The 26,315-nt window shown below is 31.9% G+C and overlaps 1 protein-coding gene across 1 annotated transcript in view; it reads right to left on the bottom strand.

Moving 5' to 3' along the window:
* Positions 1–26,315, bottom strand: part of LOC130897354 (uncharacterized) — a 47,723-nt gene that overhangs the window by 12,213 nt on the left and 9,195 nt on the right. Inside the window, exon 2 of the mRNA XM_057806171.1 lies at positions 2,017–2,200. Within this exon, the coding sequence (XP_057662154.1) occupies positions 2,017–2,172 (156 nt within the window). The 5' untranslated portion in view covers positions 2,173–2,200. The remainder of the gene's footprint in view (positions 1–2,016; positions 2,201–26,315) is intronic.

Genomic DNA, 26,315 nt, shown 5'->3' with positions numbered 1-26,315 from the left:
TAGCCTATCTCTGTATGAGCAGTTTAAAAAATGTCGTCGTTATTTTGTATACTTGTACTAAAGAGAAACTCGTTACTTTGCGGCAAGGTTTCAATATATACGATTCAAGTACAACATGTAGTACCTATTTACCTACATAAATAAATGTTTATTGCATGGTATTACAATAATTTGTTGGGAAAATAATGCGCCATGTACTTGCGGACTGTGAGAAATTGCCATCCACGGTAGCTATTCGAAATATGAATGAGAAATCATGTATTCGTATTGGTACGGAAAGTTATTAAGATTTGGATATGTATAGTTCATTCCAAAATATTTTTCTTGACTCCATTAAACGTGGGTATTCGATTGTAATAATTCCTGAATTGAAATGAATTTAACATAGAAATAATTAATCGAAAATAAAAATGTCAATACCTAATAAGGTTATTATTACACATATTTAAAAGTTAAATAAATACATTTACTAATATGTGTTGACTCTTCGAGCTCTAATCACTTCACGACAACGCTTCTGATCAAGTCCTCCAATTAATTTTCCCACGCAACACCTCTTGCAGTTGTTCAAGGTTAGCTGGTATAAATATGTGGATCTCATCCTGTAAATATTGTTCACACATGCCCAATAGGGCTTATGTTTATCTCTTGAAGGTATTCGTGTGCTTCATCATGCATTAACACAAACTCGTTTCGTATGAAAGGCGCAAATGTGGATGTAAAATCTGTGTAACGGACCTGTAATCAGTTAATGATCTTCTATCCAATAGTACTAAATCTGTGCGATCCCCAAATATAATTTCCACTCTACAAATGATAAACTGATGATAGACTCTCCACCAAAATTTGTTGAAAGTCCTATGTTGCAAGGAAAATACCTATCACATCTCTTCGATAAACGGGTATTCTCCAATCTGAAGTACATGAACAAAAACCTGGAGTCGTCCGCAAAAAGGAGCAACGTCAGCTACTCTAGCTCTAATTTCAGCATTCCTTAAAAGATTTCTCACGGTTATCGATATTTCTTTTGCCTATTTTTGTATTTCTATTAGTTTCTGGTAGTATAATAATAAAAACTTCCACTAACGCTGATTTGGTAAGCAATGTTGTCATGGAGATGGAATATTCTTTTGGCGGAGTGTATTTATGTTTCGTACTTGAAAATTTGAAAATTTCTGTTCTATTCGTAAACACAACAAGAGAAACAACACCGTTAAGAATAAATGTGTAAATAGATGACCAAGAACAAACTTTTTAAAAGTGTTAGATTGTTAAAAGTATGCTTAATAGAGTCACACCGTTTAGAAATGTGGCCACACAAAAACTAGACAGGTGGAAATTGATCTTCCACATATTCGTGAGGCCTGAACTATGTGTAAATATTTTAATCGTGCTAAGATATGCACCATGACCAAGAAGTCCAAGCAGTGTCTCTAGTTTTATATAAGTAAATTTGATGGAACATCTAAACTATTGGAAGTTGTGTTTAGGTTGAGTGGCAAAACTGATGACCGAAGTGCATTTAGGCAGTTTTCTAACTCTCTTTGGACGTAGGATTAAGAAAGCGAAAATTTTATTATAAACAATGAAGCATCAAAATAACAGAATTACAACATTTAATATCGCGACATCCATTCCGTGTTTTGGGAGAATAAAAAACTTTGATGTCCATGCGTCTATAGGACCACCAAATATCTGAAGGGTTAAGACATTTTTTAGTACATGGTATGGCCGACAGAAAAATTCCGTTTAGTCTATGCCCAAATAAGGCTTTAGGATAAACTAATTTATATTCTGGAATTTTTAGAGGTTATTGGCTTTGGCTAATAAATTGAAATATATATTAGGACTGCAACTACTAAATATTCGTTTGGATCATTGGTATTGTCAGTTTAATATTCCTTTTTCTCGACAACTTTGTAGCATATTTTGAACCCCTTCAGTTCCTCAGTCTCTCCTAAATAAGTATAATGTTTGAATTCTCAATTTCTTCAGCTTATTGATAGAAATACCTACCACTGAAGTGTATTCGGATAAGGTTCTTTCGGATGGTGCTCTTTGGCTTTCTTCTCCATCAGAATAAGGAGCGTTTCTGGGAACGTGAACAGGAGTCGGTGAGTGGTTATGTCGTGGCGAGGCTACGTAGTGATTTTTGGCTACTCTTCTAGCCATCTTGAGATTTCAATCAAGTGGGTATCATCTGAAAAAACATACAATAAATAGATATTGTTATGACTTCATTTTTATAAACAATAATATAAACAATCACTGCTTAACAATTAAAATCTTATTAACATTATTCAAGATATAAGATTTAAGACATTACAACTGAGACACCAAATTGTTTACAGAGAGACTGAGCATTATTACATCGTTTAACGTTTAACTGATTTTCTGAAAAATCAAATTATTATTTTTCTTTAGGTAAGCATTTTTAGGATGAATTGCATTGTTTTTTATTTGAGCACTCGTTTCAAAGTGATAATAGCATTTTCGTGAAATTATAGATGATAAAATTAGTCATGTCGATGAATGATAGTGAGATACAATAGAATGATTTTGATGAGAATTTATTAATGGAACATCTGATGAAGTTACTTCGTTAATAGGAAACGAATGTTTGGATTCGTTCGATTTCATGTTTTTCCACATGCAGCATCACTAATCAAAGCAAAACAACGTTAGCAAACCCGAATAGTGTTTTATTCAACGACATTGCATGCTGAAAATATACCGTGTAGTCCTTTTTTCGCTAGAGATTTATGCATTCGAATGAGGAAGTTACATGTAGTTCTTAAATGCACATGCATCAAAGTCGATAATATGTTCAAATTCGTACTCGTAACGTATACTTATTTATGTAAATAAAATGACTTTACTAACAGTATTAACTGCAGGGGTCCGGTTGCAATAACACATCAAACTAGAGTTTACTGTTACAGTAACAGAGAATGAAAGATGTCTATCAGCCCGCATGCTGAGGATTCTTGAATCAATTCCCTACTCTGTAATAAATGAGATATTTCAAATAAAATCAATCATTTTTTTACGACGATTTTTGATTAGTTTAATCTATCAGTTGAAATTGGTAAAAAATAATATAAAGCTTGTGAAAATACGTTCGATAGATATCCTAGATCCATTCGGATGGATCTGACAATGTCTGAACAAGTTGATGCGATCTGGGATTAATCTTCAACCACTACTAAATACACTGCTTACACCACCACTGCATCAACACTCACAATTACACTGTCTGATGCGCGTTTCGATAACCAAGTACCGTCTTCAGAGACTGAAGGTAAAGGAAGGTAAAGTTTATCTTCAGTTTCTGAGGACGATAACTTGGTTATCGAAACGCGCATCAGACAGTGTAATTGTGAGTGTTGGTGTATGATTCATTTAGTATGAATATCGCCAACGGTTCCAGAAATTCCAAAAAACTCAACCACTAATTTGATAACCATCACAAAATATTTGTAAATTTAAATTTTGTCACAAAAACAAGAAAATTTTCAGTTCAAAAGGCAAAAATTTGGAAATATGTGATGTTATTATGATATATGATAATAACCTTAAAGACAAATGTTACCATGGATAAATCAAAAATATTGGTCATAAGGTTCAGGCTTTAATTATTTATATTATGCTGCCATGCTGTAAAAAAAGTCAAATCTATATAAGTATAACAAATTATCACGATATTTGTTTATTGGTATAATTATTGAAAGGATACAAATAACACAAATACAGCTCAATGGATAGATTTCTAATCTTAACCATAAGTATAATCAAAATGTATTAACAACGATTATTCACTTTTGCGTAAAACTTGTCACTGTCATCTGCGTAAAACGTATATGAAATAAGTTTTTTGGGTAGTTTATTTGATACATATTAATGACAATAAAATGTTTCGAGGCTTTTTTAGCGCATACAAATAAAGGATTAATAGTTTTTCACATAGTACTGGAAAGCGCGGCAGATAAAACATCAGAAGAATGTTCAGAGACGGAATCATCAAAGAAAACCCATTCCTAAATAATGACTAACCCTGGGACATGCCTCAGGACGTTGTATCGAAAAAGTTTAGCTTTGAAAAAAACTTCACCTTAATAATAAACAGTAAAAGCAAGTGGAGTCAGAACACCATAGAAGAAATGAACAGAAATGCCATTAAATGGTATACGGACGGATCAAAAACAGTAGAAGGAACTGGAAAAAGAGTGCACGGACCAAGAACCAAACACTCTGAAAGCCTGAGCAGCGCACTAAGCATTTTTCAAGCAGAAATCTATGCAATTGAAAAATGTGTTCTGTTCAATCTAGAGAGGAACTATCGCAAACAGGAGATCATCATCCTGTCCGATAGTCAAGCAGGCATTAGAGCTCAAAGCTCCAATATCATAAATTCCAAACTCGTTCGGGGTTGCCTACAATTGATTCCGGGACACACCGGAGCGAAAGGAAACTTCTTGGACTTTTTAAAAGGAATGGGGTTAATCGCAGCAAGAGATCCTTTGGGTCGCAGTGTATACAAGACCCCAAATCTATATATATATATATATATATATATATATATATATATATATATATACATATATGAAAACCAAATTAGTCAAAAGTATGAAATTTTCCATAAAAATGTACTATTTTCCAAACTCTATCTCTCTTTAAAATGTTAATTTAATCCTGGAAATAGGTATTCGCTCGATAGAAATAAACTATGATTTTTTCAATGAACTAGAAGGCTGTTAATCATGTTATGTTCCTATGACAATTTTTGTCATAGTGTCAGTAGCCTTTGTACGATAACGAAGCCATGTCTCTCGGAAAGCTGAGGGACCTGTTTATTCCGAGACATGAGACATTTTATATGAAGAGAGTAGTATGAGAATGAACATGCTGATGGACGCGGATTTTAATTGTAGACAAAAAATGAGATTAGTTAGTCACAAAATTTCTCGTTCGAGGATCCTTTTTATATGCCGATTATCTATATTAAAAATCCCTGATATATTTATTTCGTTTATAAATATATATTAAGCTAACAAAAATTGAGCAAAGTTTTTATTTTTGTATTATTATTTTATTGAAACTATTATGATTTTTCCAAATTGGAAGACGATTATGCACTGAGGGCGACAGTCAAAGGCGATATCCTCTAGCGCAAGGGTCCCAAAGGTATAAATTTATATATAGTACATTAGAATACAAACTTTTATGTCGAGTTCGTTAACAATATTATTCTCTACACTTTTGTTACTATAAAGATGAATTTTATATAATCCGAAATTAGAATAAACGCTAAAAAAATATAGCCAAGGGGATATCAGAAAATGCTTTAGAAAACATTAAGGAAACTGCAGTTGGAGTAGTTCAATTTATCTCTCCGGAAAAATTTCCTCGAGCGCTCCTTTGATGATACTATTTGAAATTTGAAATTGATTGAATATTTGAAGAAATAACTTAAATGTTTTAGTCACACGTATAGAAGATAATTAGTCTTAGTTGTATCGGTGCCAGAAACTGAAACCGACAAAACCGAGTTGTCACTATTCGATGAAGACGACGATATGGAGAGTTTAAAAAACAGCCACATAACTGCTCAGAAAAAAATAGTTTTAACCCACAAATAAGACCATTGCAAAGTAGAAGTTGTTGGAAAAATTGTATTATTGCAAAATAATTGGGTTTCATTTAACTTTTTACTTGTTAAAAGTAGGTTGAAACGTCAATTTTTACATGTTATTTTAACCTGATTTTCATAGAAAGTAGACCTAAAATAGCACCATGGTGAATACAAGAAGTCCACAGAATGTTGGCAACCGTATTATATGGATTTTAGATGGACAGACAGTGAATCATGAGTCAAGCTTCCAAATTACAAACTTATAGTTACCAAGAAAACTACTACAGACAATTTGCCTATAGTTAAAAATTTTAGTTTAGCCAATTTTTTGAAAAAAAAAATCGCTGTTCCATTGACAGAACTATTTATGGTTGTTTTTGCATCCTTATCAGAGACGAGTCGTTTATTTGAATATTGAAGCATCAGATTCATCACCTTAATTCTACGTACATGAGACTACCCTTTGTTAGAGCCTTCGGATATATTGTGATAATGAGGTAAATATTTAACCAGTTAAGTGCACAAACTAGAAGAGTTATTTAAGTCGACATTCCTAAATAATCCAAAAATGTCCTCACTACCCTCAATATTGTTAAATGTTATTTAGATTTTATTCAATTCATCTCCAACACCAAGTTAGTAGTAATCACACAATCATGTTAAGCGGTTTCAAACATCCAAATCTTGAGTGATTTGCTTATAACATAATGTAGCACTTACACATATTGTTCAAATGAAAAAGAAACTTTTATACAATTAAGATGAACACGTACAATTATTTTTTCGTTAACTTGAAATTTGCTAACCCAGAAATGTAGTAGAAACCCATAATGGTCATACATTTTACGCTCAGTGAATTCGAATAATGAAAATTCGGTAGCGTAACGACAGAAGTAGAGGAGGTAATGAAAATTATTTAACCTCATTTTTTTTTCGTGTACCATACTATTTCATAAGACGTAAATTTTGATAGGAAATACGTGAATTGTACGTTGCAAATAAGATCATTGAACTATTTAGTCAAAAACAAATTCTTACTTAGACTACTTATCTATATAAATTAAAAACGTTGGAATTAATTGAAGATTCAAAAAGGGATTTAGATGTAAAAATCTGGGTTTACTATGATTATATGAAAATAACGGCAATATTTGACTTACTATCTAAAAATTTTTATTTACAGGTTGACTTTCGTAGCAAATTCCAAATCCTATTCATAAACTTAACATGGGTGTTGTTAAAGCCGATTCATAAACTTTACTTTACTTTTGCCGTTGCCGTTCGCGAGTGAAGTTTGCCGTTAGTAGCAAATTCTATTCACAAACTTAACGTTGGTGCCATTAAGGCCGATTCATAAACTTGAGATGCCGTTGCCGTTCGGGGGTGACGTTTGCTGTTTGACATTCGTAGCAAATTCTAAACCCTATTCACAAACTTAACGTTGGTGCCATTAAGGCCGATTCATAAACTTGAGATGCCGTTGCCGTTCGGGGGTGACGTTTGCTGTTTGACATTCGTAGCAAATTCTAAACCCTATTCACAAACTTAACGTTGGTGCCATTAAGGCCGATTCATAAACTTGAGATGCCGTTGCCGTTCGGGGGTGACGTTTGCTGTTTGACATTCGTAGCAAATTCTAAACCCTATTCACAAACTTAACGTTGGTGCCATTAAGGCCGATTCATAAACTTGAGATGCCGTTGCCGTTCGGGGGTGACGTTTGCTGTTTGACATTCGTAGCAAATTCTAAACCCTATTCATAAACTTGACGTTGCTTCCATTAACCTAAAAATTTTGTTATTCTTTTTGACGTGGATAATGCTTTTTATTTTCGTAATATCTTTGTTTTTTTTATTTGTAAACCAGTATTTATGGACGATATATGTCCTTATTCAAACAAACGTGATAAACGCAAACGGATGTGATTGGCTCTTTTCTATTAAATAAGTAGCGGTGAATTCAGAAATCGGTTTTTTCAGCTAACCTCAAAATTCCATAGAATAATGTTTTCTCCCTCTAAAATATCTATTTCCCTTTTTTATAAGAGATCAAAAAGAGCTTATTTTTTACCAAGACTATATCGACGCTGCCATTTGACATTAGCAGCGCCATCTGTGCATCAGTCACACTATTTATTGAGTAATATTATAATTTTTTTTATTTTATGTTATGTAAATGATGAACGGCATGTATTTTGTATTCATCTAACGTAAGTAGGCTAAGGAAAGATGCTTTTTTATTGCATATAAAATGGGCGTGCGCTAAAATGTTGAGTAATTCTGTGTATAATAAATAATATCAGGTCAAGTGCAACAACAAATTGTTTTGGAATCAACTTTTATATCCACTTTACGTTTACATAAGTTGTGAAAGAAGGCGAAGAGAAATTTCGTTCAATAAATCGAATATGGAAGTAGTTATTGATACAACCTATGCATAATATTTTTTTGGCGGATATAAATATCACGCTTTAGCAGCAGATATATTCAATATTTAACGGGATATTCTGTCTACCCTCGAGTATAATCGTTTGCAGACCAAACTGAAAACAATATCACCCGCACAACTATCCACTTTCTGTTTCAAAATGTTGATAACTTTTACTGTCACTTATAGTGTTTTTTCTACTCATAAACCCAGTGAATAAAACTGATTTATTCATATTGCTGGTTAATAATCATTTGCCAAAATAATACGTGAATAGTTATTTAACCAACAAGTAGATGAATTGAGGCGATTAATTATAAATAATTGGTTATAATACTTTTCCGTCGACCGTATATTTTTTTAAAAAAAAAAATCATTTTATATTTATAATTATATTTGTTTATGGTCGAAATATAGCAATTATTATAACTAAATGGAGACATATTAGAACTTTTTTAGATATTTGTCACAGAAATTATTTCACCAAGTTGTTTAATAGTTGAAAAATCAGCACCGCTGTCTAAAAGTTGCGGCTGCTCCAATTCCAAAAAATTGCCATTATGGACGACATGTATTCACACTAATTGGCTGGGAAGAACTTTTACCAGTTTAATAAAAAATAATACAGTTTGTGTTGGGTATGTAGTGGCCTCAATGAGATATAGCATTTAATTAAACTGAGAATGGTTTTCTGTTCATTGTCTACCTATTTGTGTATGTTTTGAATGCTTTAACTGTTTATTAATTGGATGTTAAATCTTGAACGTCATCCATTTATAATTTCAATGAATCCTCTTTTCTCATTGCTCCAGATTTTCCGAAAAACCTATAAAATAATTTAGTACCAAACATTTTGAAATTAACCTTTGTCACTGAAACTTTTGACTTTTTCGGTATATATCCTTCTTTTTTCCTTTGGATAAACAATATTAATTTATTAGATTCGCTGATATCATTGTTATTTTTTATTTTAATAAAACATTGAGTATTTTTGCCACCAAAGTTGCAGTTAGGCCGTTCTATGCAATATCTTGAAATATGCCAACAAAACCGTCATTGAACAATGCTTCACTTGCTTCTTATTGCACCATGATATAAATTCGGCTTATGTCTTTTCATAGGGACTTCTGCTCTTTTCTGATGATCAACTTAATGATTCTGAATTAACACTTTCTGCCAGCTCCGGCAGCTCCATTTCTTGGGAGAATTCATCATTAATCACCACCAAATTTCACAATTATAAACACAAAACACTGATAATGACAGGAAACAGCGCTCTAGCTTGACGTTTTATTTTTTTTATTTTCTTAGTTACCATGAAAACCATCAAAATAGTTTATTATCAGAAATATATGATTTTGAGAACGTTAATAACGTAGAAGGCGAAAGTAAACAGGATGGTATTTTTGTAATAATATTTTATTGTAAAATTATTTAATTGAAGAATTATTTGCTAACTTATCTACAGTGTGTCGTGTTAGTGCGAAGCAGTCTTATTACTAAGTTCCGCTTAAAGTCCACGGGGAATATGTCGATAATTCAAATAATAGCGAAGGAGCAAGTCATTTATTACAATCCCATAACTAACTCTACAGTGGAACTGTCGGCTCCAGGTGGATTGTAGACATATCTCTAGACAAACTCATATCGATACAATCAATCAAACTTATATTGAACACCCTATATATTTTCTGATTTTTGAACTATTCTCCCTATTCTAGTTTCGATAAAATAATAATTAAAATAAATACAGTGTTATAGAGTTCATCCTGGGATTATCTATAGAATTTCTGGGTCCGATTTTTCGGAAATAATTAAGATTCTTAAGAATTATAAGTCATTAGACCTCATTTTTTCGAAGTTTACATGAACAAAGAATGTATTCATATTTTCTAAACAAATCTCCATCAAAAATATTGAGAGCAATCGCTCTCAATATTTTGGATATACCAGGAATATTCAACTAGATCCAAAAGGCATCACAATCTTCATATCTAAATAGACGTTTTCTAGAAAAATACAGTCGCTTGCCATTACATCATGGTTGCTACTAATCAAAATTCCATAAGTAAAAGTAAAAAAATTCCTAACCTCAAACTTTATTTAATATTTTGTGGGCTGTTTGAAAATGAAAATAACAAAACCTTTATTTTTGGAGTCCGATGGACAGTTTAGCTGGGAAATTCGATGAGAAAACATAGAAAAATTAGTTGAGAATGGATAAAGAAACATATAAAAAATTCCCAAGGAAAATAAAACGTAATATCAGCAGATTATAAACCTATTTCTCTCTAAAATTGCAGCAAAAAGATAATGTACGGGATCTTGCATGAAAAAATCAGCTGAACTACATCTGCGCATGGTTTTGATCAACAAATATTGCGTCTTGTATTGCATTGCATTGCACGTTTTATTGCATCATGTCAAACGGCCCTAAGCAATTATGCATCCACGTAAAAGGAGGCAATAATTGCCAGGATTTTTCTATTTGATTGGTTTTTATATTGAAAGTTACTTTCGATTATTGTTAATTTGATAATAACTAAAATAAATTCTACATATGGTAACGAGCTAATATGTGTATCAATCTACTTATTAACGTTATGGACAACTTTCCTTTTGTTTTCATTGAGGTTAAAAACAATAATATGTGCTTTTATTGCTAATAACTCAATTTTTGACGGTTGAAAGCCCGATCGAATGAGTTTCCTTCTAAACTTTTCCTGTAATTTTAGCTTTTACTTTTCCAGTTTTTTTTCTGTCTTCATTTCCAATTCCTGGAAAACAATATTTCTCTTTTTCTCCATATATTTTTTCATTGTTTCAAGTTGTCGATTTATTTCATGGTTTTTCAATTTAAGTGTTTTATCTCTTCCTTAAGCTTGTTCTTTTCCACTCCCAGTTTTCTAAATCAATCGTTTGAAATCATACTAGGTTCTTCGATTCAATTAGATAAAATATAATTAAATGTTTCTTATGTCATTTATGGAATAGACGCCTATCAAATGATTAGAATATTCTAAAAAAGAGAATCACCAACATTTATAAACAGTTCTACGTAGTTCCACTTCCTAAACTTTTTATGTGTTAAATGAACGTTAAATACTAACAAGTACTAGTGGGTGGTACCGATATATCTGATTAATAAGATCGTTTTATAGCATTCCATTACCGCGTTTTTATTTTTAGCGACAGTAAACACCTGTGATTTCATGTAATTCTTCGACCATAAATTGACTTCTCAAACAAAGACAAAAAATACCTCGTAGCATCTGATGCTATAACTTTTTCTTTCTATGCTTCACTGGAACATACCATAACGGTGCTGACACCGTTTCTTGAATAGTCCCGCGGAAAATTTAGTCATGAGGCATTTGTAAAGGAGTTTCAACTTTGTAAACTAGTTATTTGAATGAATACAAGGTAAGTTAGAAATAGAAAGCAAAATATACAGACCACAAAAATTATCGCATCACTGGTATTTTAGGATATTTTTAATACTTAATTTTATTTTTTTGGGCTAACCTGTATATGTATCATGTTTATAGATATTTCTGGTTTCTTATCAAGGGCAAAAAAATATCACAATTCCTTACAAATTTTTTTGGAAGCAAAAATGCTCGAGTAAATCATTTCTGTCTTGGAGAATGCATTGAGATCGAGAGTTTTCTAAGCAAATTGTGTTATTGTATAGTGAAAATTTAAATTTATTTTGTTAATAATGGGTGTGCCTCAACGTTTAACAAGACAAGAAGCCACTAGAATCATCGCACTCATACAAGATAGCCGCCGTCAAAGATACGTCGCCGGGGTAGATGGAGTTCAACAAAGCACGATATCTAGAGTTGTTATTCGCTACCAAGAAACAGGACAGCTAACCAGAAGACCCGGACAAGGCCGCAGAAGAGTAACTTCGGTAGTAGATGATCGTTATTTGAGGTTAACAGCATTAAGAATTAGGCATACCACCACTCGAAGGCTCTAAACAGATCTGTTGGCTGCTCATAATGTCCCAATAAGACTACAAACAGTTCAAAATAGGCTGAGAGAAGCAGGTATACGAGCCAGAGTGCCAGCTAGAGGTCCATGTCTTACCAGATAACATCGAGTAGCAAGATTGGAATTTGCTCGAGAACACGCAAATTGGAATGTTCAAGATTGGGCCAATATTTTACTCACGGATGAATCAAGTATTTGTCTGTATTCATCAGATAGGCGTATACCAGTATATAGGCGACGTGGTGAACGGCACGATTAGGTTAATTTTTGTCAAACTGAAAGCTTTGGTGGTGGCTCTATCATGGTTTGGGGAAGAATTTCTATCGAGGGTCGCTCGGAGTTAGTACCAGTGAATGATGGAAGACTAAATGCTGACAGGTACATATTCAATAACCTAGAACCCCATGTAGTGCCCTATATGCCCCAAATCGGTGACAACTTTGTGCTAATGCTCTATAATGCTCGTCCACACGCTGCTAGAGTGGTTCGGAAGTACTTAGAAGACGTAGAGATACCCACACTGAGTTGGCCTGCACGTAGTCCGGACCTTAACCCAATAGAGCATGTCTGGGACTATCTAGGATGGCAAATTCAGCAGCATCCGGCACCAATAAGAACCCTAGATGACCTTCAAAATGTCCTTTTTAACTTCTGGGAAAACATGCCGCAATGATACGTCCAGAACGATTTTATCCACAGAACTGCAATAGGATTGCAAGATGGCAATCGAATAGAATAATTGTAGTACGATAAATTCTTATTTATAAGTTATTTTTTTTTCTCCATTTAATTTGATATTTCACCCGCGCCGGTCGATAACTGATCAACTATCAATCGTTCAGTTATCTTCGCCAGGTGTCTACCGTTCTCACCCCTCATCCAGAAAACATCACTGATTAAGGATGAGAATGAAGCCAGTCTACCGTCTTACTCACTATATAGTTTTCGGTCATTTCATTTGGTTTTATTTGTGTATCATTTTCGTTTTTCTGTGCAACTCTCATGTTAATTTCACTCTTATAGTAAATTTATCATTAATTTCCAGTGCAATAATTATTTCTTCACTATTTATTGATAACTGAAAGGTCAGTTTTCACTCTCATGTAAATAAACCCCTGCTGTCAGCTACCGCTAACAACGGCCATTATCGTACCTGTACATATTGTACTTAACATTTTTCGCAAATAGTTTTAAATCAAAATACAAACGTGTTTGATAAATATACGCGTTTTATCATTGTGAAAACGCAGAGGAATTGTCCAACAACGTTGACTAGTTCTTCAAGCGTTTACATCAGATCTATTTTTTCTACTAGCATTCCAGTAGGAGCCTGATGTTGAATAATAGGCTCGTACAAGTGGTTTTTGGACAACTATATGTGGCATGTTCTCGTATAGTAAAAATATAAATAATTATTTTTGATGTCTAGAATACTTTTTTAACTTAAATAAAGAATACTCCCATTCATATATACTTATAGTAAGTTATGTATTTTTATTGAACCAGAAAAATATATAAGAACTAGAATATTCTTCTAAATAGTCGATAGCTGCGTAGGTCAAGGTAAAGGAGGAATAAAAATAACCTTGGTATTATACTTGTTTATTGTTTAAGTAAACAGATACTCTTATTTATTACAATTCAACATATATACTTACGTAGTACATAAATTCATTTTCTAGTATGTCGGGTTTTAGTTCGACATTCATTAATTGGGGACTAGTTACCTGACTAAATTATTTTGTTAATTCTTCCAATGTATGTTTTTTCTTTTATTATTTTGAGTAGTTATAGTATTACTATCACTCACATATATACTATTTTTTTATACTTTCCGTTGTCTCGCCCTTTATATCACTTGAAATAATTCTAATACAAAATTTCATTGCTGAAACCTGAAATACTGCATTTTCAGTAAATGTATGTCTGTATGAATATTGGGGTAACGAATACACTGCAACCCAAAGGATATTTTGAGTCCCCCTTTTTTGCTGCGATACTGTGGAATCCAATTAACAGCTGATCTGTTAATCCCACTTCTTTTAAAAAGTCTAGATTGGGTGATGGCTAACTGATCTCTTCGGGAGAATGTGGATAGAGGTTTCGTCGCTTGTGCGACAAAATCTGAACGCCGCATTATCTGTGTAGCGTCTTCAGGGGCTCCAACAGGACTCCTGTTAATATTCGTAGATTGTTCTTATTTAGTTTGATACATTCAGATTCTCTGCTTATAGTTTCCTTGAGAAATATCCTATAAGAGTGAACAATCTCGATTAATTCTTGATGGAACGCAAAAAAGTAAAGAGAAAAGTGAACAGAAAATGATATTTAGATATGACGGTCTCATAATGGGTTTCTTCGAATATCAAAAGTTAATAATACTAGTAAAGTCAAATCACCAAAAAAAGGTTTTTAAACAATATTTAGTTCAATATTTTTTTCTCTATATTATATATATATATATACACATACATATACTCAGACATTATTATCTCTTCCTAAGTAGTAAATTATAAAATAGAAGTTTATAAGTTTAATTCAGCGAACCGTTTACAAGTTTTATATCTAATAACTGTTTTCTCATTATCTATGTTTCTAGTTGAATCCAAACCTTGATTATAAATCAAACTCAGTGACATTGATTAACAATAACTGCTATTCTACCATCTTTCCGCTGCCACATATGTTTGATATATTCAATGGACTCAAAGAACGGAAATACGAATATAAGTGTTAAAAAAAACTGTTATTTCTAATGATTCAAGAGTTTCTCATTGGAATTTTACGTGAAAATACAAGTCTTATCAATTAGTTTTGGACACGTAGTATAATTATATATATATATAGTGTTATTTTGAACCATTTGTTATAAAATGCGGTCTTCAAATGTTCCTTCGAAAACAGGACAAACAACAACTGTATTAAATGAAACTCTATTTATTTGGCTTCACATATAATTAAGAAAAATTAACATATTAATAGCAACCCCTAAGATAATTATCAGATCAGATATTTAACCATCTGGTAGGATTGAACACGCGGTTGGTAATTTGGACTTATAAAACTAAACAAAAACACTTTTAAGAAAAATATTTCTCGTACTACAGCAACAACGATAGAAAATCTACTTTGACTAAAAAGATTTCACAAAGCAGTCAAAATTCTGAATCAGTTTGAAAAAGATTAATTCAAACAATCATCACAAGTAGTGCAAGTTTCATTATTAACGTAGTAACTTCGCCCATATTTCGCACAATCATTTTCGTTATCTCCTTGATACTATGACTTCTTCTTCTTCTTCAGTCGATCCTTCATTGTCTTCAATGTTTATCTTTTTCTTATTGTGAGCTGTTTTTACATTAAGTTTCTTGTTTTGTTGAACACGAGTTGTTTTAGTTATTTTTGCTACTAAGATGTCTCTAACTCATTTTTATAATGAGAAAATGTCAGAGCAACAACTTTTTGAGCGCCTCCACCTTTACCCGGTAAATTTTTCCTGGGTAATGGGGATAAAAATTCAGGTTACTTTTGAATTCGTTTAACTTTGACGGCTTAGCAACCTGCGATGTGGAGAGTACATTATATTAGAACTTAGAGAATCATTTTGTCCAGCACTGGCAGCATTGGCGATCAAAGCTTCAGCTGGTGCAAAATTGGTGGTGATATTGAAATATGTTCCGTTTTACCTAACCTAACCTAACCATTGACAACGTTACCGATCGTGGCTGCGCGTTCATATGTCTCATTAATAAGCCGAATTACTTGATTCCGGGTTACAGCACTGCCAGGGTGTGAACGCATCTTGGATTCGATGGTTTGAATGTAGTAAATGTTCATTGGCTTGGTCCTGGTAATTGTAGCAAAACGATGCCTTTCTCGCGTGAAAACTTCAAAGCATATGCCCATCGAGCAACAACAAGACCTTATCTTCCTTTGTTGGCTTGACTACAGTAGCAAAATGTTCCAACCATTGACAGAACAGCTCACGGTTGATGGAAACCTGATTCCGAAACTCTTCCTCGTGTCCAAATTTTCAGTTAATGTACGATGTACCGCACTTTTTGAAAAGCCTGCTATGTCTGCTAGCTCGCGCACTTTCAGTCGACGATCGTCCAGTACCGCTTTGTGGATTTTCTTCAACATTTCTGAAGTCATCATCTCATTTGATTTTGACGACCAATTTTTCCATGTTTACAAATTCACTGAAAATGTTCACAAACATGTATTGATAACGTGGCGTCTTCAAACATGAAAAATATGTTGCATAGATTGTGTAGTTTGTAATATATCTAGCAACTACATCTTTCATTGTATAATTTGATCATGCTGTTTTATTCAAACTGGTTAGGTCAGGTTAGCGCTTTGGTAAATTTTAAATAAAATTAGCTAATAACTTGAACTTGATATTGTCATAATTTCTTCGTTTAAATAGTTATAATATAATTATAATAATTGACCTAAGACATTTTCAAAAAATCGTGACTCCATTTTAATTGATAATAAATCTGAAGAGTAAAAAGTAAACACCGCCACTGTTATTTTATCTTCCTGTATATAATTGGCTAGCGGTATATTCTATACGCCTTTAAAAGTAGTAATAATGGTAGTAGCTCTCGAGAGAAATACACGAGAGAATAACCTAAGTATCTTAATTTGATGACAAAGTTTCGTTCTAGAAAACACCTGAAGTATTTCAGTGAAGAACAATGTGTACGGTGTGTAGAAAGGACAACGCAGCACTGTTCATTTATCTACGTCGTATGATTCTTTTTAATTGTTGAAAAAGTTGAAAAACAAAAGGTTAATTGAAAGGTATACCGTTAAAAACCATTGCAAATATCTACTTCGTAAAATAACTTTTCACTTCTTAGATCTATTTCCATGTTTTTCGTGATGATTTTTCTTGATTTTTGGTATTTTTTCTATGAAAATAATATGTAGAAACTGACGTTTCGTCCTTCTTCGGCCTTTATCAAAATACTACAGAATAGAAATCCGTTTAAACACAAACAAAACTATTTTATTTTACTAACCATAGAGGAGTACATAGAAAATTCCTTCAAGCAACAATACTATTCAGAAACTAATAGTAGATATAGGTAGTAACTTTCTATTTCACTTTACCCGGCAATGGAGGTCTGTTCTTAGGATATGTTCAAAATATTTGTGGCGAGCACTCCATGCCTACAGCGACTGACGCCTTTAAAAATATATTAAACATGTAACCCTTCGTTCACGACCATTTTCATCATACGATCGACAATATTCTTTCGCCACTGACACCTGGACCTGACCCGTGGAAATCCATATTGTCTTTTTATAACCTTCCTACTTTTCTAACTGCTTGCAATTAACCCAATCCTCCCGGATCGTATCAGATAAAACCGGCATACCTACATATCTCTACCTTTCACTCTGTTTATTACCCTTATTCAAAACGATCGTTACCGTTTTGGTTGATACAACTTCATTGAATTGTTTTGAAAAATACCTCGACGAAACATTTTATTGTAATACGCCATCAGAAGCAGAAAGGAATCTGTTGTTTCCAAGAGATGGCGCTGAAGCGGGAACTCGAATTGGCTATAAAGGATGTGATTGAACCATGGTTCTATTTCAATTTTTGAATGTTTACTCATAAAAGGTAGCTTATGTATTATCAAAAAATTACTTTAACCTTCTTCATATATTAAACACTCAGTATATGTAAAGCTTGAAATTAAATAGATACAGATCCGTTTTTTCTTAATAATTGATTGACAGTTCTCATATAAGTACTTTTGAGATCATCAAAATAATTAATACTAAAATTGATATCTACATCAACTTCATTATTCGACAAGATGGATGCACGATAGTCATCATTTCTAATTGACTGAATACATACTCTTAGATTTCAATGTATGCTTTCAATTAAATAACCATTGAAGTAGATACCTTAACTTCATTGTTATAGTAATGGTTCATGTAATTGTCTTGTATAATGAGTTTTGATCTAACGCAGATTATTATTATCAATAGTTTCATAATTATAATCATGAAATGGGAAAAATGAAACTTAGTAAATGAGAAAAAGAAAAAAAAATACTTATAAGCCGTAGAAGACAAATTAAAGGTTATGAATGTAATTGAACTAGCGTACAGAAGAAATAACTTGATTTTATCTATAACTAAATAAATAATAAATCGGAGCAGTCCAACTGGTTGTTTGATATAAGAATTTGCTATTGTTGCAATTATAATAGAAAAAATTTAAATACAATACTATAGCTTACTACAATAACATAAAGGGCCGGATTAAGCTAGGGGCTTGGGGGGGCTATAGCCCCGGGCCCCAGGTCCAAGAGAGCCCCATCATTTGGAAATCATTCTGTATTTTTTGATGTGTTGATACCACAAATCTAACGTATTAATATTATTTTGTGAATTTTTCCGGGTTTTCGAATTCCTTATAAATCTTAATCCGGCCCTGATAACATATGTCTCAATAGTTTTGGCACAAAATATTCAACCATATATTTTTGTGATAAGTATCTTTCTTATTTCCGTGCTTAACGGATTCATAACTAACAAAGTTAATAACTTAAACTGAATGGAACTGCTTGTGCTACTCAACTAGGCGTAATTTTCTGAGGTCGTCTTTCGTGAGGTCTTTGACGACTACGTCGAAATTGATCATCATTTTCAGGTTGCCACCCTGCCCAAAAATCTTCAATTGGACGGATCTCAGATAAATTATTTTGGTACAAAAGGTATGCTATTTTGATGTAGCCAATTTTGAGTTGCCCTTGCAAAAAGGCAGCCAAAATATCATATCGTCTCCAACATTATGTTAACGTACATAACAATTTGGTAATGCAGAATCAACAGCTTCCGCCGTTACTCGACCCACATAAGGTCTGGACATTCCTCTTGCCGAAATTGCACACCAAACCAGAACTCGCGAATTTTGCATTTTCTTTATATCCTAGATTGTTAGAGCACTCTTTTATATTGTTTGTATAAAATCGTTTTCTGTCATTTCCACCTAATTTCCGCTATACGGTACTCTTTGAAGTATGATATTCAGGCGTTAATTTTTTGGGGGATTCAAACATTCTATTTCGTTTTCACATTCGACTATAGTACGGTAAATGCTTCCGCGTGAAATATGTTGGTTTTGAAACATGCTTAGGGGTCTGTCCAACCAAAATATGAATGCTTTTCATTATTCCCAACTTTATGCAGCCGATATAAAAAAGTGTTTATCTAACTAATGTCAAGAAAATTTCGTTGCTTCACTTGTGCTGTTGGTGGAACAATGTGACATTAAGTTTAAAGTGAATATGAATAAAAAGAGAAAATGTTGCGGCAAACTCTAATTTCAAAAAGCAATAGTCGTCTTTTATAACATATATAGACTACTTATTATCGTTTCATAATTGGATTGAACAGAAAATGTTATTATATTCATTAAAATTAGTAGCACTAGTTTAACAACCGGAAGAAATCATTTATCGATTTTACTTTGTGGGTAATGTGGAAGAATTAAATGATAACGTTCATAATATAATCTACTAATGAAAAAAGGGTCTGACGAAACCGTAGCTGAATGTCTGGAAATAGACAAAACGAGGTGATCTAACGCAGAAACGGTGAAGGTATTCCATCGCGTTACACAATCTACGATTTATCGAACGCATATTTTCTACGTACATACTATCTTCTTTTTTCAGTATAACAACATATCATCGATTGTCTCCCTCACAATTCCAACTACAAGACATACGTAATAGTTTCTTTAAAGTGAGACAACGATATAATTGACGTAACTAACTAACCGTACTAAAAGTTGAATTGGACGTAGGCTTTGTTTACTGTCTTGTTTTTAGCGAATTTAAAGTGAGCTTTGTTTAGTTTTTAGATTTTTATTTTTGGATTGAATATGTAAAGTTAAAATCAAGGACTAATTTGACTTTTTGTTCAATTTTACTTCGTTAAATTTTTTAATTCCTAAAATGCCGTAAGACAGGAAGATCTTAGTACAAACAGTATTTTGTACAATTTGTAAATCTTTGTAGAATTTTCAAAATTGAGTCAAACAAGTGCCTGTTTTTGCTTGTAACGGTATATGAACCAACGGTTATTTCCCACAAATGGCTATAAATCAGCTCAATTTGTGAAACATGTGAAACAATAATAGAATACAGTCCCATGTACTTAACCTTTAGATTAAAATAAGCTACAAAGTGTGATTTTTAAACTGTTGCTTATAGTGTAATATCTGAAATTCTTATAAAACTGGTAATTTAATGTGAGGTTCTGAGTCCTGTGTATTCAGCTATAGAGACTAAATAGTTTTTTAAACTTTTTATGTTAGGGAAACATGTTACTGGCAAAATCATAAATGACGAACTGATGAAAAAGGAAATTCTTTCAATTGGAATTACCACTTTATCGGTCTTATTGAAACATTTGGGATTTAAATGTTTGTGATAATTGTGTTAGACACAACGAAAAAATAATTGAAATTTGTTTTACTCGAAAAAGAAATTAGGTGAATGAAAATATTGAACCAGTTATAATAAATACTGGTGAAAACTCCAGAGAAAACTACATCTTTTAGCCATAAAGATATTTTGTGAGAATTTACTCGGTGGTACCAAGTGTAAGTTGCAATTGATATTTTCGGAAGACAAAACCGAACATCGTTTTCTACGACGAATAATCTCCAAATTGAAGATATCAATAATTAAATCCAATTGCGACAGTGGAGAAGTTTGAAATTTCAAGTAAGACTGTGTCATTATTTCCTAGAAATTTTTAAAGTTTTTTTATAAATATATGAAATGAAAAATAATTAATTGCTTTTCAGGCACGAAAGTCTTGTATTATAAATAATTGTATTGCTTTGAAATAAACACGAATACAATTAATTCTTCAATATTTATGTTTTATCTAATTAAACCCTCATTTAATAACCACTTTCAAATTAATGTATTTCGTTATAGACAGTGTAACAACAATAGGAATCCAATTTCAGTTTCAACAATAAAAATCATTTTTCTGTATCGTGGTACTTACTTTCTAATTCAGTATCCGTACTCCTTGAAGAACACTACGTGATTCGAGTAATTTTTATAGTGAAATCAAGTTTAATATTGTGATAGAGATCCTTATCCTCCCACGTAAATATCGTACATATTAAACAATTTCTTGCCTGATAATGTAAATATTACATTAAAACTATTTTGTATATTCAACATAGTGCAACTGGTGTAGATATTATGACCTTAACGCTTAAGAATGAAGTTCAATCTTCCAAGTTGACAAGAACATTCAACTCGAGTTGAACAGCATAGTTTTTCTACGTCCCACATAAAAAAGTTAGAGAAGATACATTCTGTTAAAGTATAATTTAATTTCAAATTAACAATTTCCATGAATTATTTAAACGTAGATATTCCTTTTTATTCAAAATTTTAAAAATTATTTTTGAGACATTTTTTTAATCTTTATAGATATCTTTTGGGATGCTGTTATAAATATGAATTTGTATAAATGTTTTAGATCTATGGTGAACGTAAATCTTCCTTTTTTGTTAACTCATTTCCAACCACTGGAATTATTTACAGTTTAGACATTATCTCCTGCATCTGCAAAGATTCGGCGAAATCAACCAGACTAGAATTTCTTCTCCATTTCCTTGAAACATCATAATGACTCTCAGGTTAACCTTATTAGGGAAAACCTGACCAGGTCCCCGCCTGGAGCAAATCAGCATAACTCTATTTGAAATAAATTAATTTTCCAACAGATTTCTCTGATCATGCTCATATAAGGAACCTCTCAGGATCACCTTATTCAAAAGAAAAATATTTCTTATCAGGTTATCCTGACGAGGTTTACTCTAGAATCATATCAGGATAACCCTATATAAAATTAATTTTTCTCACTTTACCGGATAAAAGAATATTTTTTATGAGGTTTCCATGATCACGTCCAAATAAGGAGTTAACTTTTTCTCAGGTTTTCCTGGTCATTTCCATGCAAGGAGTCTCTCAGGATCAACTTAATAAAATAAAGAACATTTCTTATGAAAAGATCCCCAGTAGGTTCAGATTAGGTTGACCCTATTGAAAATAAATTATTTTTCTTTACTTTTAAGGGAGGTTACGAAATTAGCTGTAATGATTTTGAAGTGTGGAGTTTTGTAAATGAAAGAAAGGTTTAAATAAATAAATAAATAGGAGGATCAAGTTAATGAGTTTTAGTTTACCTTCAGTTTCAGCGAGTAAATAAAAAATAATTATAACGTTCAGTCTGCTATATACCTATTCTAATATAACCAAACGAGGACGTTTTAGTTATCGTTAATAAAACTTACAGAATTTTGTAAACCTTGACGTCTTGTTAATATTATAGTTTGATTTTTTCATTAAATATTTAGATTATTGTTTTTATTATATTAACAATGTTCAGTAATAAATTAACATTACAAATAAATTTCCACAAAACACAAAAATAGAACACATTCAAATACTATCATATCATAATTTAAATCAATTATCGGTTTCTGCTCCTATTCTATTATTGTTAGTATTTCGTTTTATGGATAAAATCCTAATTACTTTAAGTCATGACAAATCATTTTACTTTTTTCATCTCAAATCGCGGTTCTCAATATTGTATAGATGATATTTAGGATATCTTGGAATAGAATTTAACAAAAATGGAAACACGCTCAAATTGGGAAGATATCAAAGAATTTTCACGCAAAAATTGGATCCTGTTCCAATGAATCTGTTTTTTAAGAGTAGACAAAAACTGGCTTTTTGAGAAACTCCTGGAAGAAAAAATTTCACACTAATTTAATTTTAACGTATGAAAAAGTTTGGAGGGTTTGTAGAATTATGATCAGCTTTTTTACAAAGATGCTTTAAAAATGAAAATACCATATCTGTATATTATTGTGTCCACATTTATGTTGAGGTAAGTTACGTTCAATCAAGATTTTTTGATCCGTTAAAATATGTAGTTTAATTTATAACTTACTTCTTTGTCACAACTGGTTTCATGGAGAGAGTCAAAGTTGATTCATCAGTTGCAAGAAAATGGCAATCCTATTAAAGATTTTATCGGATCTGTACCTTTTTGTAAACAAGAATATTGATACTGATGCTCAATTTTAAGAAATATCAGAATATACTATGGTCATACAAATTATTATCAAAAAGATCTTTATTGAAATGTTTTTCAGTCATCGATTACAAGTTAATTAACAATATATTGTGTAATGCATAATTGCATCTTTTCTGGATTATTAGCTTCTTCGTCTACATCGCCTGAGTTAGCTCCTGACTCGTTGCTAATCAAAGAATTATCTACACATTTTAGTATTGTTTGTTACTGACATATAAGTGTGGTTACTAGGATATTGCTGCTACATAAACCCCTGAAAAGCAGCAGAAACAGTGTTTATTCTTCTGAAAGTGAAGAAAAAGGATCAGCCATATTCATTATCTGGTATTTTTCTCATCATTCCGCGAATAAAAAATATTAGATAAATTAAAGTTTCAATTGTACGCATTCCGTTAAAGGCAAACGTTTATTTCAAATTCCACAATACAGGTCTGGAGTCTACAATTTTGAATATATTACAGAATCGTGTTATGATCAACATATTGTAATGATTTTGTTAAAAATTTTATGAAAATGATTCCAAATCATGAATATTTCTTTAAGATAAAGATGAACCATCGAACCAGTGTTTACAATGAATCAGAATATTGTAAAAATAATTACAAATTATGTTCATAATAGAAGATACGTTATACTTCTTTAATTGAAAGATAGCTCAACGAATCGTTAGAAATATGATCTAGCATTCCAAGCAGTTTTCATAGATTTCAAGAAAACCGACGATATAATAGGATGTACAAATCAGAAATGCAAAACAAAATAATTTACCTGACAAAAAGACAAAAAATAATGACCATGAATATTAGCGAGGACCGGAGGAGAAATCATGAGATAATTATTGAAGAAAATTGGTAATGAACAAAAGTTTTCTTGCCACAAATATACCATTGGAAAGACAAATCAAATATCATACGATGGAATAAAGAATTCAAAAAAACACAATATACCAAACAGTGATGAAGCCTGTGAATCTTCGGAGCTGAGTTACGGAACACGAATAAAAAGAAATCTTGACGAATGAGGTTTCTAATATACTTAGACGTATATTTTATAGAAGAAGAATTGTTGAACTGTGAGAGAGGCAATAAATCAAAGCATATAGGAAAAAGAAGAAGACCAAGGAATAAATGAATAACACCATTACTCGATAATCTACAAAGATTATCAGAATATCCATAGATCGAACGAATTAACATAAAAATAGATAAATTACAGATCCAAACGATAATTCATTGTAACTAACAACTTCCATGAACTTAAGTCTGAATAATTTGACCAAGCCAAAAATATGTTTATGGTAATTTGTCTTTTTACAATATTGTTTTCTTCTTATTTATTTTGAAAGCCTAAACAATATTATGATGTTCTTCACACGGTAGGAAGGGAGATGGAGTAGTCATATAATAAGAATTAACTTTTATCATCCCTATATTGGGGTTTTGACACTATTTTGAAGTTCGTAAGAACAATTACCAAATAGGTGTCGATTGATCTTGAGGGAGACAACACACCACTCTTGAGTAGTAATAACTTATCTTCTTATTTACTTGTAAAACACTTTATGTGCAAGGTTCAACTACAAACATAGTAAATTTTTTCAGCACCAATCTCAAACTAACTATGATTTATTCTTCTATTTAAAAATCCTCGAAGTTTAGGATACTTGGAAATATCGATATATGCCTCTATGAAAAGGGTGGGTTTCAGCATGAAATATTTACACGAGAAGCTTCAAGAAGACATCAAATTGCCAAAAGAACGGTTTCTGAAACTGCAGTACCAGTACCAGCTACATATATGTAAAATTGTTGATTCTTAGCTATTATATATAATTTCTGATCATAAATTGTTGGCTCTGATATATACCTAACGAGATAAAAGTATATTTACTAATTTCGAACATCGTATTTGGAACGACATTTCTTCTATATGTTCTTGATTTTAGGTCTCTTCTGTTTCAAAATAAGTTTTATAAATAATTATTAGAAGATAGATGAAAATGGAAGTTTCGACTTTTTTTTCAATTTTGAAGTAGACTTAAAGAAAAGTCGAAACGTCCATTTTTATCTACCTTTTAAAAACTATTAAAAAAACTAATTTTGAAACAGAAGAGACCTAAAATCAAGAACATTTATAAACATAAACATATCAAAAGGTCTAAGAAATAAGAAATTTATATATAAATATATACATAAAATTACTAAAATACTAATTAAATGTCTATGATTCAAATCGGATTTAAAATTAAGTGCTAACAAGTACTAGTGGGCTAATAACGGCCCTAGCCTTTTCAAGAATAAAGAAACGAGAAAAAATAATTCTCACGTGTGTTCTTTACGAACATTGTTTACACTTGGTATTTACTTCTCGCTAACTGTAATTGAACATATTTAAGTAGAGTAAAAAGGTTTCTTCTCGTTTTTTGCCTCTTTCCTTAGAGCAGAGAGTAATCATGCTCTCAATTTATTTGTGCAATTGAAATAACGTTGAAGTTATGATTAACATCTCCAGGTGTACATTATACTTCTGGTTTCCATATCCAGAAATAAACACATCTATTAATATTGGAGCCATAATAATGAATTAATATTGAATAAATTACAATGCAAATTTACTTTTTCATACCATACGAGTAGAGAAAATAAAAGTCAGCATTATATTTTCGTGGATAAATCCTATGGCTTTGGTTTCTCTAATTGTATTTTTTAAATTCGGTTTTAAAATATACATATTTAACTAAAACAGTTTGGAAAAAGGGGTTAAAATAAACATCGCCCTAAAACCGATTCCGGCCGACCAAAGACGTAGATATTCATAATGTCAAAATGACAAATTATTGAATTCATCTATATCAAGAAATTTAAAATGACATTTCTCATGATGTTTTTTCAATTTTGGAATACAGGTTGAACCTAACACTGGGATAATTAGTGACAAGAATTATACAGGGTGATTTCGTCTCTAGGTTAGATAGAAAACTGAATAATGTTTGGGGTTTGCTCAGTAAAAAATTTTCGTATCGCCATCCGTACTCAAGATAAAAGACGTTGAAGAAGAAAACTTAACTTGAACCACA

This window comes from Diorhabda carinulata, chromosome 8 (genome assembly GCF_026250575.1).
Source record: "Diorhabda carinulata isolate Delta chromosome 8, icDioCari1.1, whole genome shotgun sequence".
NCBI lineage: Eukaryota > Metazoa > Arthropoda > Insecta > Coleoptera > Chrysomelidae > Diorhabda > Diorhabda carinulata.
The sequence above is the reverse complement of the archived record's forward strand: the minus strand, read 5'-3'. Positions and strand labels throughout refer to the sequence as shown.